At 43.3% G+C, this 17,070-nt stretch overlaps 1 protein-coding gene across 2 annotated transcripts in view; it reads left to right on the top strand.

Moving 5' to 3' along the window:
* Positions 1 to 17,070, top strand: part of FRMPD4 (FERM and PDZ domain containing 4) — a gene marked incomplete at both ends in the record, with an annotated part of 534,860 nt that overhangs the window by 423,833 nt on the left and 93,957 nt on the right. For both annotated transcript variants that reach the window (XM_081221698.1, XM_081221697.1), the window contains one exon: positions 15,924 to 16,084. In XM_081221698.1, the coding sequence (XP_081077824.1) occupies positions 15,924 to 16,084 (161 nt within the window). The remainder of the gene's footprint in view (positions 1 to 15,923; positions 16,085 to 17,070) is intronic.

Raw genomic sequence — 17,070 nt, 5'->3', positions numbered from 1 at the left:
TATACAAGCCCTAATAGATCCTTGATTTATTGTATCTCATTTGCTAAAACTGAAAGCATGACTGGAAAAATGTATCAGTCTGGGTTCTGTTTAAACTCTGTGGTCCTTTGAACTATAACCTTCAAAATGAATAATAGTCTGATTCATAAATAAAATTAATAATATGTGGGTTCAAGTTAATATTTAAGGACTATGTTTACCTTATTCTCTAAGATATCCTACTCTTCGTCTTCTAGAATATGGAGAGAATTTCAGGATTTTTATTCCCTCAACTCATTGCATACTAGATCCTAATCATGTGATAGATTTTAGAGCCTCTGACCTTTCCAGGAAGGATGTGCTCTTGTGTACATAAAGGGTGTATGGCTGATATTGGACAGCATTCCAACACGGCTAGTAGTTTTCCTCTCTAACCTCCTTCCTCCTCGATACTGTGCTCTCTCCTAAACACTCTGCCCCATTACCCAACAAGCAACACTTACGGTTGTCCCACAGTTGTCCCAACACCAGTTTCTTTTATGCCTCTATGGCTTTGCTTACTCTTCCCTTGGATTGGAGTATAACTCCTTTCCCTTTGGTAGTTACCGCTTCACATCTCTAGACTCACGTCATGGGCATCTTCTGTGTGAAGTCTTTCCTGGTCCCCATTCACTGCCCTTGGGTTAGACTGACGACCCCCAGGGATTGTACCCTCACAGTATGGGGCGAACCCTTCCATCACATTTGCCTCTAGCAATCTGTTATACTCAGATGTTTATATATCTGGCACCTCTTTGGGGTTTGGAGTTTCTTTGAGGGTGGGGAATTTCTCTGAAGACATAGAACCAAGGAGAACTTCACAGTAAACTGATGCTCACTAAAGCTTCCTTGAATAAAGGAACAAATGGGTGATTAAAACAATGGCCTAGAGACTCCTCTCTCAAGGTCGTTATACATCTGTTTATTCTGCCTGGGATGTTTTTCTCATGGGTATCCCCCCAGCTTAGTTTCTCACTTCATTCCGATCTCAAAAACAGCCTCCTTAGAGAGGCCGCCACTCCCATCTTGTTAAAACAATGCACTCCCTCTTTCACTCTCTATCCTGCTGTATTTTTCTTCATAAAAACTACCAGCCCCTGACAATACGTGAAATAGTTCATGTTTATTCGATTTTTATTGTATCAGTCCTTCCATTAGAAGAGGGGTTAACAATTTTTTTCTGAAAAGGACCAGATAGTAAATATTTTAGACTTTGTGGGCCAGTCTCTGTCACAACTACTCAACTCTGTCATTATAGCATGGAAACAGCTGCAGTGCATAAATAAATGGGTGTGGCTGTGTTCCAATAAAACTTTATTTACAAAAGCAGACAGAGATCAGATTTGGCCCATGGGCTATTGTTTGCCGATACCTGAACTATAATATAAGCTTGTTGGTCTGAAACATAGCCCCATCCTGGGCACCAGGCAGATAGAAAGCTTTTATTAACTAATTGTTGAATAAATGGTCGATACACTTGATCCACCATAAATAACAAAAGGGACTGATTTTGACTGAATTTGAAAAGTCAGTTTCTGCCAACTTGAAAGAAAATGGTACACGAAATCTTCAAATGAGCATATCAACTCTTCTAAAACATAAAAGCATTAGCCAAGATCTCATCCAGCTCTCAAATTCAGTGATATTCTCTTCTTGCAAATTTGACTGTATGTAACGTCAACCAAAGATAAAAGTTTTCTAAGAATACTTTGACAGAGAGACAAAGAAAGCATGCCTCAATTAAGATAAAAAGAGTTCACATCTCATTTAAATTAGGCAAATAGAAATGGATTCCACAGTGGGCAATACATGAATTCAAAGTCTTCACTGTCTTTAAAGGTTTATATGTGGAAAATATGTTTCATTCAGAAAGAAATGTTTTTTTCATAGGTATTTTGGGGAGGGTTTTTGTTGTTTTTGTTTGTTTTTGAGAACCATTGGTGTAAATTTAAGTATGGTTGATGCATTATAAATAAATATTTGTGGATAATTGATCTCAGTGCTGCTCTCAAAGCAGACGTATTTAATATCTCTTGGCTAAGAATCAAAAAAGAAGCTAGAATTATATTTTTCACTGGAAGCCAGCTCAAGGAGACTCCATCTGTGCCGTCCAAGGGGCAGGGTTTGTTTCCTGGGACTTACAAGGTTGCGTCATGGAGGAGAGAGGCACGGTGCCTGGCTCTGGCAGGAAATGAATGAGTGTGGGCTCAGACAAGGAAACCAACAAGTCCCATGGAGGCACCCAGGGACTGGCAGCAGCTGGGACCCGTTAGCACCACTAGGCTCAAGGGGCCTGGCATGGAGCATGGTGAGCCTTGGAGCTGTGCAAGGTGCCTGATGTGACTGGAACGGTAATCACAGTGGATGAAGTCACTTCAGACCTGCACCAAACCAAGGAGGGAGTAGGGGGATGAAATACCCTGATCTCTTTGTCCTCCTCACCTCACATTCCCCTGCCAGCACCTCCCATTGGTTGAACCCAATGGAAGCCAGAGGGCAGCGGGCCCACATGTTGCCACCCACAGGATCAAAGCTCCCAGCACACAGGACACGTAGAAAAGGAGCCAGGCGTGGATCTGTGAGGTTCAGTTCTCTTGTTATGGGGCTTAGGACAAAGGAAACATAAACAAACAAAACCAACCCAAAACAGAAAAGATGTGTAACCTTGGGCAGTTATGTAGTTTTATGTCTAAGAAAACTAAATCCTCTAGGTAGGGGGTAGGAATAATTATTTTAATGAAGAAAAGATTAAGAGATCACAAGTTTTTAATTAACACAGAACTGTTAGCTTAAACCTTTGATACTGTGATTTCCTTACCAATGCCATTTAACTTCCATCAGAAGTTCTTAGTCGTCAAAGTGAGCCCTTACCACTTAATCACTTTTGAAATCTTTTGTGTAAAGATTAGAAGATCATGAAATTTATAAAGTGCGCCTAATCGTCTCTCTAAAAATACCTCTTTTATAAAGATCAATTCATGTTTTAAAATATTATCTTAGATCAGGGTTTCTGTAACACACACTCTTACAGTTTGAATTTATAAGAACCATGGGATTGTTTTCACTTTCTAAGTATAAAATTATAATATAAATTTTCAAAGAATATGCATAGATCACAGGGATATACAACAGCCCCTTGGGATGGGGAGGACACCTCCTGTGTCTCCCCCCTCCCCCCTCCAAGTACTGCACTAAAATATGGGTAGAATCCAATTTGATGGAGAAAAACTCTCAGACCTAAAGTGATGATTTTAACACGTTTGAGAAAGGCTTTGCTCATTGTTATCAAGTCTTTTGTTCAAAAATATATTTTCCTATAGGTCCAAAAAAAAAAAAAGGGGAGGGTGATCAATCAAGAAGAAAAAGTCTGCCCAGCCATGCAATACTTTATGCTCTGTAAGCAACAGATATCCATGAAATCTTAGATTTGTGGTGGTTGGATTTCCAAACCCCAGAGGGTTCAATCTAGTGGAGCCCAAAGCAAGAGCACATGTAAGATCCATCAATTTGTCTGTCCCTTAGTCACTCAAACCTGGGGCCACTCTCTCATCTTGGTGGCTGGGGTAGGATCAGATAAGCAGGATGGAAAGGCACCATTTCCCATAAGCAGCACTCTAACTTCATTTTTAGGTTTCTGAAAATGCCACTGAATATTTCTGAACGTGAAAACTGGACTTTTCAAGAGTTGTGATGAGCTTTGTGATATCAGCAACTCTGTACATCATGTTTGAGTGTATAAAACATCCTTTGGGTCCACACCATAAGTCAGGAACCCCCTAGATCATACGGAACAGAAATGTCCACATTTGGTGCTTTTATATGCCTATTAGTAAAAAAGTTTTAAACACGTGCCCCCTTAATATATATTCATTTATTCATACTGTATATATATAAAATATACGTGTCTGTAAAGAATAGATGTTAAAATGAGTTGAAGGTGAAGTATACATTTTAATCACTTGTAAACATTTTTGCTATCACTGCTGCATTAACAATTATATGACATTTTAAATGACAGCAGAGTTATTGAGGGTGCTTATTTATTTTTGAGCATCTTGGTTTACCACTTCATGGATAAATTTTGAAGGTCCGGTTGCAAGTTCATCTTATTTCTTTACTTGGTTTCAGTCATTGTCTTTGGAGAAAAAGGGAACTGCAGAAACATATGAAGAGGTAAATGGACAAAGTGTTTCACCAGCTTGCTTATTAGATCAGGATATACTGTTTTTCAATTCCATCCATGCAAGGGATTTTGTTGAAATTCAGCTGGGAGTTTCCATATTCTTTGATGTCCTTCAACTGTTCTCACAAACCAAACGGAAGATGTTGCCATTTATCATATTTGACAAATGAGTCCACAGTTCGCTGAGATGCTTTATTTGCAGGTTTTTTTAAAGCAGGTTAGAAAAATTCACTTTCAAGTTTTCAAAGGCTGCTGTTTTGATAGATACAGATTTGCATAATTTTCAATAAAACAAGCACATAATGGTAGAATCATTTCCAAACATCTGTTTCCCTATATTCTTACCACAATCCAAGTTTCTTTTACAAAATAAGTTACTTTCTCATTCATTATTATAATATCTCCTTTACTCTGAAGGCACGACTCTTTTAGTTCGTTGTTACCAGGTAGCCAACAACCCCTATGTAGGACAAAAGATTTTCATAGTCACTCTACTGTACTTTGATGGTTTTGTTTCGAAAGCAGCCATGTTGTTGACATGCTAAAGCACTTCACTTTCTTTAGTGCCAAAGCTTGCACTGAATTCTTTTTTTTTTTTTTTTTTTTTTTGCGGTATGTGGGCCTCTCACTGTTGTGGCCTCTCCCGTTGCAGAGCACAGTCTCTGGATGCACAGGCCCAGCAGCCATGGCTCATGGGCCCAGCCGCTCCGCGGCACGTGGGATCTTCCCGGACCGGGGCACGAACCCGCGTCCCCTGCATCGGCAGGCGGACTCTCAACCACTGCGCCACCAGGGAAGCCCATTGCACTGAATTCTTTAAAGCGGGCATTCATCCCTAAATTTACCCTGGAACCTTGTTTTGTTGTAGTCAAAGCTGCTTCTCCATCATTTTATACTTTTCTATGTTTGTCCCAGTATCTCAGTATCTTGTAGGGCTCGACAACCAGAGTGTTGTTCTTGTTCAGAGTGTTCTTTTATATTATCATCTAAAATTTAGAATTCTCTTTGTTGGATTCTTTAAAAGGACTGTTGATATATCTTTATTAGATGGCATTAAATCTATATATTAATTAGAAAAGAACTGAAATTTTTCATATTTAGTCTACCCATTAAGGAAAAATTCCATTTCTTTCAAGTCCTCCTAAAATTCTCTAACAAGATTCCTCCAAACATTTTGTGGTTTCTAAGTTTAAGCATTCTGTATTATCTTGGCTTTTTAAGTACTGTGTAAGTTTCCAAGCTTGGCTAAACAGTTCTTAATCTTTAAATGCTCCTGACATGTTGTGGGAATTGACTGACAGTGGCCTGTGGAATTGATTAGTGAAGGTTAAGTTCCTCTGAACCCATAATCTGCATATTCACGAAGGCAAAAAGCCTGAGACTCACTGTGTTATGTGACCTGGAAACACATCATGTCCAGTTATCTATGTTTATATTGAATTTAACTCATCTTCAGTGGTTGCATTTGGTTGGGCTCTTTTGATCCTAAAGGACAGAGGCTTGCTGGGATTTGTTAAAAAAAAAAAAAAGGAGCGGGGAGGGGGAAGGGGGGAGTTGAGTGTAAAAATACATACTGTAGATCCTAAGAGAGATGGAATCTCATGGACATATGAGAATGGAAATGCCGCGTGGCTGAGCCTCCTAGCCTCATGGGAAGCAGCTTCAGGAGGTAGTTCCAGATTCAGAGAAGCTTCAGGACCCTCATTAGCAGGACTTCCCGGATCTCCTTGCGCGACGTCACTCCACAGTATGGTTTCTCTCCAAGTGACGTCACTTCTCTTCCAACTCCCCTTTTCTCCTTTCCTTCAAAGATGCTGTTTACTCATAGTTTCTGTTTTCTCACAGAGCCAATATAAATCACCCTTAAACTTGTGTGTGATTGTCATCATATTACATTTCTGCTGTTTGGCAATTGAAATACAATCATGTCAAATATTCAGAAGCCCTCGGAATCTCTGCAGAACAGAAATGCAAACAGGCCTTTGTGTTCTTCAGTCCTAAGATGCCGGAGTCTGAGCCTGCATGGTCCCCTGAAGTTCACTGACTTTGCCATTTCTTTAGGCTCAGCCTATGCATCTTGGTGCTTTGCTAGACTTACCACCAAGCTCTCTCTCCTGAACTTTCTGCCACCTCACAGGGGTCCTCTGCCCTTGACTCCTAAGCCAAGTTGCTCAGATTTTCACGAAACAAGTCAGGAGAGAGGCTTTCTGCCATCAGCATTTTCTCTGGGCCCTGGTAAATGCATCTTCCCTGAGGCAAGGGACTGAATGAAGCCTGTCTACCTTACTAGACCTGGGAGAGGAAGAAACTCAATGAGAACAAAGCAAAAATTCTTTTCAATATGTTATTTTGCCACACACGTCATCATAATTTTGACTTGCTGGAAACCTATCTTGGGGTTTCTAATCTACCTCATGATCCCTCTCAGTTGTGACCTATCAACCTCAGTAATTCACACTTCTGCTTTCTTTTTCCTTCCTACTTATATTCTTATTCTGGGGAACTCTAGTTTGCCTCGCTCAGCACTTTTGCTCAGAGCCTTTCTTCCTTTCTTTTTTTTTTTTTAAATAAATTTATTTATTTTTGGCTGCGTTGGGTCTTCGTTGCTGCACGTGGGCTTTCTCTAGCTGCTGCGAGCAGGGGCTACTGTTCGTTGCGGTGCTGGGGCTTCTCATTGCCATGGCTTCTCTTGTTGTGGAGCACAGGCTCTAGGCACGCGGGCTTCAGTAGTTGCGGCATGTGGGCTCTAGAGCGCAGGCTCAGTAGTTGTGGCGCGCGGGCTTAGTTGCTCCATGGCATGTGGGATCTTCCCGGCCCAGGGCTCAAACCCGTGTCCCCTGCATTGGCAGGTGGATTCTTAACCACTGCACCACCAGGGAAGTCCAGAGCCTTTCTTATTAAGCCCCCTCACAGGCCACAACAGGGCTTATGAATTGTTGGCTTGGGAGCCACAACTACCTAAGTCCAGTTCAGAGATAATGAGAAGGTCATGAAGAATGGATCATGAGGTGCCTGTGGCTGCCATGTCAACTGGGATAATAAGGGGAGAAGTTTCCTTTGGAAGTGTCAATAGTGTTTTTGTAAAATGTAGCACATTTAGCCATAAATGGTGTAGAGAATAGGGGTGGTAGAGAGAATCCTTTGGGGATGTGGCATTTCAGGGTTTTTAAGTACTATTGAAAACACTAATTACAGATTGTATGAGTGAGCTTTTGGTGCATAACAAACATCCCCCAAATTCAGTGTCATGAAACAATCACCGTTTGTCAGCCCTCGTTCAGCTGGCTCATCGAGGCTGACGTGCTGGCCAGCTGTGCTCCACTTGGCTCCGCACTGAGTTCCCGGCTCTGGTCTGTTCTACATGTGTCCATTCCAGAGCCCAAGCTGAAAGGGTGGCAGCTGCCTTGGGAAGGTCTTCTCATGGTGACAAGAGAAAAGCAAGAGCTCGTGCCCAGCTAAACAGGTGTGTTTTGCTTGTCACATCTGAGCTCAGCCATGTCACATGCTTTGGGCACTGAGATGTTAGCAGAGCCAAGGGGTAGAGAAGTACGTACTGTGTCCAGTGGGAAGGCACTGAAAAGCAGTGTGGCGTCCAGTGGCAAATCACATCCTGGGGAGCAAACGAAGAATAACTCAGTCTGCGACCCACACCAGGGCTACCAAGATGAGACTGTTATATATTGATGCTTAATGCTCTCATGGAATCACAGCTGCCCATCCCTGAAAGGTCACACCAACAGTGACCTTCTCAAGCAGAACTGAGGCATGTATGTTTATTTATACTCCTTTTCATTCCAGTCTTAACTACCCAGGGGTCCCACCTGCCACCATCTTCCTAGATTCTTTAACTCTACACCAAAGGGAATGGCTTCTAAATTTGGTTCTTCCTTCCAGAATCTTTCTACTCAGCACATATTCCAAAAAAGGACCTCACTGGCTCTAACGAGTGCATGGTAGACTGAAATTACTTTAGGTTTTCTTACAGGGCACATTTTACTAGTCAAAGTAATTCTTTGTGATACATTGGATGTTTCAGTCTTTTATTTCTGCTGAGGAAGAAAGGCTCCCAGAGTTCAAAGAAAGCCCTTTCCTTTTGTCGTGGGGAGTTAGGCAGCAGGAGTCCCATCATTCCTTTTGAAATGAATCTTTCAGAAATAGCAAGATTGCTCATTCGATCTCAGTGGACACATTTTCCATCTCAGTTAATGTACTCTGGATTTTTAGGTCAGAGATTTCTGGCCGATCTATGTGTGTTTGTTGGAGAAGGTTGGGGCAGGGGCTGAAAGTTTGTGTAGCTCATCAGCTGTATTCTTCAAGGCTCAGCATCAGAATTCACTGAAGCATGTTCAGCAGGTAAAAAGATGTTGCTTTTTCAGCTCATTATAAAAGTACTCAAATCTTTATAAAAACTATTGCAAGGAGAGAGCCAAAAGGTACTTGCCTAACACAAAGAACAGAATGATGTTTCATGGGGGAACAGTTTAGTGTGGATCCTTTCTTACTGGAAAAGAGACAGGGGTTGATTATTTTTAGATAACGTATTCTGAAAATGTAACCTGTTTAGCAAGAATATGATAATGCCATTGGAAGGTTATCCTCAAAGTGCAAGGAAAACAAAAAGAATTTTAAAAATCATAAAAAAGAAAATACTAGAACAGGCAGCAACCACATCATGCGCACGTGCTTGTAAGTTTCAAACCTTGTTGGGGTGGGAAAGTGATATGGACCAAGGGCAGATTCTCTGTTGACACAGAGGATGGCAGCATCTGAGATGAAAGGGCCTGCTCCTGGGTCTCACTCGCTAAAATGGATTTAGTGCTTCGCACTTTCCGCATGACCCGGGCTCATTCCCCAGCCCTAGACTCCAAGGTCACTTAATGGTCTTTGAAACATGGTGGAGGAAAACTTACTAACCGTGATTCAGTCGCTAGAGAAGCCTAGATTTTACTCTTCTGTATTCTGGTACTGTTTTGCCTCGTGCGTATCAATATATATTTGTGTTTCCTGTGTCATTGCATTTGACGTGATTCTTCAGATTGAAGTCTCAGAGCTTACCCAGGATTTGTGAGGCATCTCACCCAGAGTTGGGCTATAGGCAATTGAAACGTTGAGTTTTTCTTCATATTTTAAGGTTGAATGAGTTCATAATGTCTGAAACATATGCCTTTCTGTTCATTGCCCTCAAGAGATGAACATAACAGCTAATGCTTTTTGAGTGCTTCCTACATGCCAGCGTTTGCTACCTGCTTGACATTTATTCATTCATTTAATTTTCACAGTGATCTTATGAGGTTGTTTCCATTATTATCACCACTTTGCAGATGAGGAAACTGAGGTGCAGGATGATGAAGTTATTTGTCCACACCACACTGCTGGGAAGTGGTGGGACCAGGATTCGAACCCACAGAGTCTGGCTCCACAGTCTCATTCCAGACTACCACACCAGTTCTCATGTTGGCCCCATACCTGGGCATTTGTGTGTTACCTGTACAAACCGTGAAGCATTAGCTCCAGAGAAAACGTCTCCTGCAATTTGGATCCATTGAGACACGGGACTTGCATTAGATAATGTGCTTAAAGGTCCATCTCCCTGGGACCGTCCTGTGTGTGCAGGAAGAAGGTTCCAGAGTAGGAGTCCCATCCCTGCTCTGTCACCGTGGCTTCCAAATATGTTAAAAGCCCAGTGATTTCTTGCCATATCTGCCCTCACCCTGGTCCACGCCACCATGATATTTTGTGAGGATTGATGCAGTGGGCCCTGAATTGCGCCCCCTGCTTACCAGTGCCCCCTCCTGTCTGTGCTCAGTATGGCAGCTGTCATATCACTTCTCCACTCACAACCTTCACACAGCTTCCTGCTTCACTCAGAACAAAACACAAAGTCCTTCTAAGAGCCTGTGTCATCTTCAGCCCCTCATCACTTCTTTACCACTCCCCTCAGTGTCTCCACCCTCCCCCGACCACCGGCTGCCCCGCTGTCCCTTAGGCATGCTCTCACAGACATAGCTCACCACAGGACCTTTGCACTGCCGAAATGCCCCTCTCCCCAGACATTTCCTGACCCCTAGCGTGATCTCACAGTACCGTCGCCTGGCAGCTCTCCAGCCTTCCTCCCTGCATTGTATTTCTCCTTAGTGCTGAAAATGACCTGATATGCCATATGTTTTACCAATTTATTAAGTTATTCCCTGTCTCTGCACACTGGAGTGAATATTTTATTTTGTTATTCTGCTTTTGTTCCTGTTGTACCTCCAGAACTGAGAAGCCAGTGGGGGTTCAATAAACATTTGTTGACTAAATGAATAAATGAATGCATTATAGAGTTGTTTTGGAGAACTAAATGAACTAACATATGGAAAGCATCTTGAAAAAGGCTCAGCATGAAGTTAGTGTTTAATAAATGTCAGGTATTAATAAAATAATATTGTAATACTCATTAAGTGAATGATGAATTAAAAATTGGAGACTATTACTTTTATGTAGTGGAAAGAGGATAATCTGTCTACAGATGCTTTGAATATTTTAACTTACATTTTTTATTAGTTTCTGCTTTATAACAAAGTGAATCAGTTATACATATACATCTGTTCCCATATCCCTTCCCTCTTGCGTCTCCCTCCCTCCCACCCTCTCTATCCCACCCCTCCAGGCGGTCACAAAGCACCGAGCTGATCTCCCTGTGCTCTGCGGCTGCTTCCCACTATCTTACCTTACGGTTGGTAGTGTATATATGTCCATGCCACTCTCTCGCTTTGTCACAGCTTACCGTCCCCCTCCCCATATCCTCAAGTCCATTCTCAAGTAGGTCTGTGTCTTTATTCCTGTTTTACCCCTAGGTTCTTCATGACATTTTTTTTTCTTAAATTCCATATGTATGTGTTAGCATACGGTATTTGTCTTTCTCTTTCTGACTTACTTCACTCTGTATGACAGACTCTAGGTCTATCCACCTCATTACAAATAGCTCAGTTTCGTTTCTTTTTATGGCTGAGTAATATTCCATTGTATATAAGTGCCACATCTTCTTTATCCATGCATCCGATGATGGACACTTAGGTTGTTTCCATCTCTGGGCTACTGTAAATAGAGCTGCAATGAATATTTTGGTACATGTCTCTTTTTGAATTATGGTTTTCTCAGGGTATATGCCCAGTAGTGGGATTGCTGGGTCATATGGTAGTTCTATTTGTAGTTTTCTAAGGAACCTCCATACTGTTCGCCATAGTGGCTGTACCAATTCACATTCCCACCAGCAGTGCAAGAGTGTTCCCTTTTCTCCACACCCTCTCCAGCATTTATTGTTTCTAGATTTTTTGGTGATGGCCATTCTGACTGGTGTGAGATGATATCTCATTGTAGTTTTGATCTGCATTTCTCTAATGATTAATGATGTTGAGCATCCTTTCATGTGTTTGTTGGCAGTCTGTATATCTTCTTTGGAGAAATGTCTATTTAGGTCTTCTGCCCATTTTTGGATTGGGTTGTTTGTTTTTTTGCTATTGAGCTGCATGAGCTGCTTATAAATTTTGGAGATTAATCCTTTGTCAGTTGCTTCATTTGCAAATATTTTCTCCCATTCTGAGGGTTGTCTTTTGGTCTTGTTTATGGTTTCCTTTGCTGTGCAAAAGCTTTGAAGTTTCATTAGGTCCCATTTGTTTATTTTTGTTTTTATTTCCATTTCTCTAGGACATGGGTCAAAAAGGATCTTGCTGTGATTTATGTCATAGAGTGTTCTGCCTATGTTTTCCTCTAAGAGTTTGATAGTGTCTGGCCTTACATTTAGGTCTTTAATCCATTTTGAACTTATTTTTGTGTATGGTGTTAGGGATTAACTTACATTTGCAATGGATGCTAGGGCAGGTAGATAGGGACATCAGTGAAGTTCCCTTTTCCTATTGTCCAAAAAGCACTAGAACACACCCTTCCCTGGGCAGGTTAATGATCCCCAAACATTGCTGCACTTTGGAATCACCTGGGAAGTCTTTTTAAAAAATTGATCCAGGGTCCTCCCTGGTGGCGCAGTGGTTAAGAATCTGCCTACCAATGCAGGGGACACGGGTTTGAGCCCTGGTCCAGGAAGATCCCACATGCCGTGGAGCAACTAAGCCCATGCGTCACAACTACTGAGCCTGTGCTCTAGAGCCCACGAGCCACACTACTGAAGCTCGCGTGCCACGACTACTGAAGCCCGCACTCCTAGAGCCTGTGCTCTGCAACAAGAGAAGCCACCGCAGTGAGAAGCCCTGGCTCACCGCAACTAGAGAAAGCCCGTGCGCAGCAACGAAGATCCAATGAAGCCTAAAATAAATAAATAAATATTTTAAAAAATTGATCCTGGCTTCCACCCCTAGATAGTCTCATGTGATTGGTCTGGGATGAAATCTGGGCATTAGAGGTTTTTAAAGCTCTCCAGGTGATTCTAATATGCAGTAAAGTTTGGGAACCACTGCTGGAAGCTTTTCACAGTACTGGCAGCAGCATGGGGACTCATCTTCCCTAGTCCCGCTCTACAGTTGGAATTGAGAGTTGTGCCAGCCAGAGTTTGATTCTCTGTAATGCAACTCCTACTACCATTAGCAAGTCACGTCACCTCTACAACCTTCATCATTCAGAATGCCTTCTGTGGATTCTGGTGCAAACTCAGAGCTCAGGGCCAAAAAAATGTGGATTTCCCCTCCCTTTTTTCCTTTGTTCCCTCTGGGGATAAAAGGAGAGACTCATTTCCAAATGTACCTAGAGTACAGCACAATCTTGTTACTGAGTCTAAGCTCGCACTGCTCGCCACACGAAAGGCCAGTAGATCAAGAGAGGAGTTGTTGGGGCAAGGAATAAGCGACTTTATATGGAAAGCCAGCAGACCGAGGAGCTGGCGGACTACTGTCCCAAGGAACTATCTTACTCGAGTTAGAATTCTTTTGTACGAAAGGCGGAGGGGGTGTGTCTGGTTATTGTAAACTTCTTGGTGCCAGAATCCTTTGTTCTTATATTGGTCTGGTCACAATGTTCCTACAAACCTCCAACAAGGCATTTGTTGTCTTCTGTTCTTCAACTTTTAATCTGTATATAAACGGGAAAGTGTTGTACGTTTAAAGGTCAGAGCCTTGAGAATGGGCTATCCTGTATATTTCAGGCTGTGGGCAGCATTCTTTTACAAAGGCGCAGAGGCAGCATGACTAAGCACAGACAACAGAGCACAAGGGTTAGAGCTGAAGGAATAGATCCAACATGGAGTCAGTTTGTTCTTCTCTGTTACACTCTGAGATGGAGCCATCTTACAGAGGAGACGAGAGAACAGAACAGTGTCCACGACCCCCCAGGTAGCCCCACTCTCTGCCAGGCACACACAGCTGGGCCTGTTTCAGGCCTGTGAGAGATCAATGTGGAAGGTCAAGTTCGCCCAGCAGGGCCTGCTGTAGGAGTATGAGAAGTCCTCCTGGTGTCCTAGTTCCCTGCCCTGACTTCCCCACCCGTTCCCTGTGTCTCAGTCCCTCCCGCCCAGGGCCCCATCTGCAGCTCCTACCCTGGACGCTGGGGCTCACCCTACATAGGTTCTGCTGGTTTAATCAGGGTTTTGAATTCTTTCCTTCAGACTGCCAGGCCTCTCCATGAGACCTTCTGCCCACCTGAGGTCTGCTCACCTCCCTTTGTCCCAAGTGTGTGCGCCACCATGGTAGCCATGTCTACTCTCTGGGTCCAGACAAATGTCTACAGTTTCACAGAAGACAGCCCCTGCCCCTTTGGCCCTATAACACCACCACTCTGAACCTGGATGTTTCTAGAATGGTGGTGAGACATTGGGGATAGCACCCTACCAAGGCCAGCTTCATGGGCTTGTGATCCACGCAGTCACAGAAGGCCCTGGGCTGGGTTTCACCTTCTGCCGTCTTGAAGTTCTTAATCATGTTGGAAGGACGGCCCCTGCATTCTCATTTTGTACTGTCCTTGCAAATTATGTAGCTGGTCAAGCACGTGACACAGAATCAGAAGACCTGGTGTGAATCGCACCTGGCTTACACCTGAGAAGTGTGTGACCTTGGCCCAGTTATTCTTCCTCTCTGGGCATTTACAAAGAGGAGGTGAGCGGGGTCAAACTCCCTCTATCTCAGCAGCTGTGAAGATGAAACAAGGTAACAGATGAGTGTCAGCACGTGGCACACAACGGGTTCCTTAGCAACTAACACTTCTCTTTTTCCTAGTGTTCCAGATCGCAAACTGCTAAATCAAAAAGACATTTCCTTCCTTTCTGTTTCAAAGGGATTTTAAACTTTTATTTTCCTAGCCAGCGATATATGCCAAAAGGACAGATTTAGTGGGTTTTCAATGATTTTTCTTAACTCTTACTCATTACACTGAAGGACAATAGGATTCTCCTTCTCTGTCCTTCTTTATTACATTTGAACAATATGTTGTCCAGATGGTGTATGGAGTAGCATCTTTCAACGTATTTTTAAATGATCTTCTTCTACTTATTGAAGAAGATAAGTGGGAAAAAAAATTGAATTAAGGCCGTGTCATTGAAATAATCTTGGCTTACATATTTAAGGAGATTTCTAGTGTTCAAACTAATAACTCTTCCCCAAAAGAAGTCTGCCTTGGATGATGTGCATGAGTGAAGACTTCATTAAGAGTCACCGAAGTTGATTTTCAACCCAACTCTCTGGCATACCAACCATGGGCCCTGAGTAACAATGAGCCACTGTTTTGATCTCAGTGTCCTCCTTGGAAAAATGCAGATAATAATACCTGCTCCGCTCCTTCATTCTCAACGTTGTTTTGTGGATCAAATGAGCTATTCGTGGAAGCATTTTGAAAATTTTTGAATGCTGTACCTTTTTCAAGTTTGGATTATCGATAAGAGTTCCGAAGTTTAAGTGTTACCAAAAAGATTCATTTAAATCATTTGAAAGTCTCTCTGGAACAGAAATGCCAAGAGTTAGTTCTTCAACTTCTTTGGAAAGGGAGACTGTATTTGAAACCACGATAACCTATTGCCACCAAAATGATCCCCATCACTTCAATTTCACTGGAGCCAAAAGCCATATGCGTTACCCACTAAATGTCCAGAACCCTCTGAGGTTCTTTCTCAACACATCAGTTATAATTTGATAGTTTTCCACAAAGAAATATCTTTTTCTCTATTTAATTCAATTATTTATTGAGAATCTACTATGTGCCAGGCACTCTTCTATGCACCTGGGATAAATCAGTGAATGAAACAAAATTCCTTGCCATCACAGAGGTTACCTTCTAGTATGGAGAGCAGAACAATGAAAATAAGCATGAAAATAAGTAGGTTCCACAGCTTGTTAGCAAGTGATTAGTTCTATGGGGGGAAAAAAAGTAGAAGAGGGTGAAGGGATCTGGCTGTGGGGAGGCAAGGCTGCGATTTTAAAGTGTGTGACCAGGATAGTCCTCTTTCAGAAGCTCACATTTGAGCAAAGACTTGAGAGAGGTGAGGGTGGGCCATACACACATCTGCAGGACAAGCATTTCAGGTTGGGGGAACAGCCAGTACAAAGGCCTCAAGCAGAAGTGGGCCTAGAGGTTTTTCAAGGAAGAAGGCAGCCGTGTGAGAAGCATGACAGTGGGTCTCCCCACATATTCCCCACTCTCTACCAAACAGAGAAGAGAAGGTTTTACAACTAGAGAGGATGCGGTCGCCGGGCCATTGCTAAACACGTACACTGATGCCGAGTTTCTCTTCTGTGTGCTTTTCCCACAGTCACATGACACAGGCAATCCCATTTGATGACCCTCGGTTGGAGAGCTGCCAGATCATCCCTCCGGCTCCTCGGAGGGTGGAGATGAGGAGGGACCCTGTGCTGGGGTTTGGTTTCGTGGCAGGGAGTGAAAAGCCAGTGGTCGTCCGCTCAGTAACGCCAGGTAAGCACGCAACCCCAAGGCTCGGTCTGTGGGACCATTCACCACCCCCTGCCAGCATGACCACTGTTCCATTTCACAAGCTTCATACTGTTCTGTTTCAGGCTGTGGAGTCTAATTGAGTTTTCCCATCACCTGGGTAGAGCCAGACCACCAGAGGGACAGAAATGGCTCTGCAAACGAGGTTTTAAACTTCCTAATCCATCATATCGCCAGACTTAGGAAAACACTGATCCATCATTTGTAACCATGGAAATGACCCACTTCTTAATGTATGAATGCACGCGTTAAGAGGCAGGCACGGTGCTGTTTTCAGTAAGCTGCCAACGAACTCCTTAGTGCAAAAGCAGAAGGTTGTGTTTAAGTTTCTCTAGGATTTAGATCAGCGGTCCCCAACCTTTTTGGCACCCGGGACTGGTTTCGTGGAAGGCCATTTTTCCACGGACGGGGCAGGGGCGTGGTTCAGGCAGTCATGTAAGCCATGCTTCAGGCGGTAATGCAAGCGATGGGGAGCGGCAGATGAAGCTTCACTCGCTAGCCCGCCACTCACCTCCTACTGTGTGGCCCGGTTCCTAACAGGCCGCGGACCGGCGCCAGTCTGCAGCCCGGGGGTTGGGGACCCCTGATTTAGAGCATTGGGGTGCTTGGATTCTTTTACAAAGATGTGCTCCCCTCCCTTTCCACTAGAGGTAGAATGTATTTCGCCACCCCATTGCTGTTGGGCTGGACCAGGTGACTGACTTTGGCCAATGGCATATTAGCAAAGATGACATAAGCAAAGGCTTGTAATATGCTTGTGGAGTTGAGCTCATTTCTTGGGTTTCTGCCACGGCCATAAGAAGAGTTTCCCTGAAGTGGCTGTTACCCCTTCACAGCCCGAGCCCCAAAATGAACACGTGGGGCAACCAGCCTGCAGCCTAGAGCTAAGTACAGGCTGACCTTCAGTGTACAGCACAACTGCCCAGCCAAGCCTGCCCTTGATCAGCCAA

Source organism: Mesoplodon bidens (assembly GCF_964165515.1).
Source record: "Mesoplodon bidens genome assembly, chromosome: X".
Classification (NCBI taxonomy): Eukaryota; Metazoa; Chordata; class Mammalia; order Artiodactyla; family Ziphiidae; genus Mesoplodon; species Mesoplodon bidens.
The sequence above is the reverse complement of the archived record's forward strand: the minus strand, read 5'-3'. Positions and strand labels throughout refer to the sequence as shown.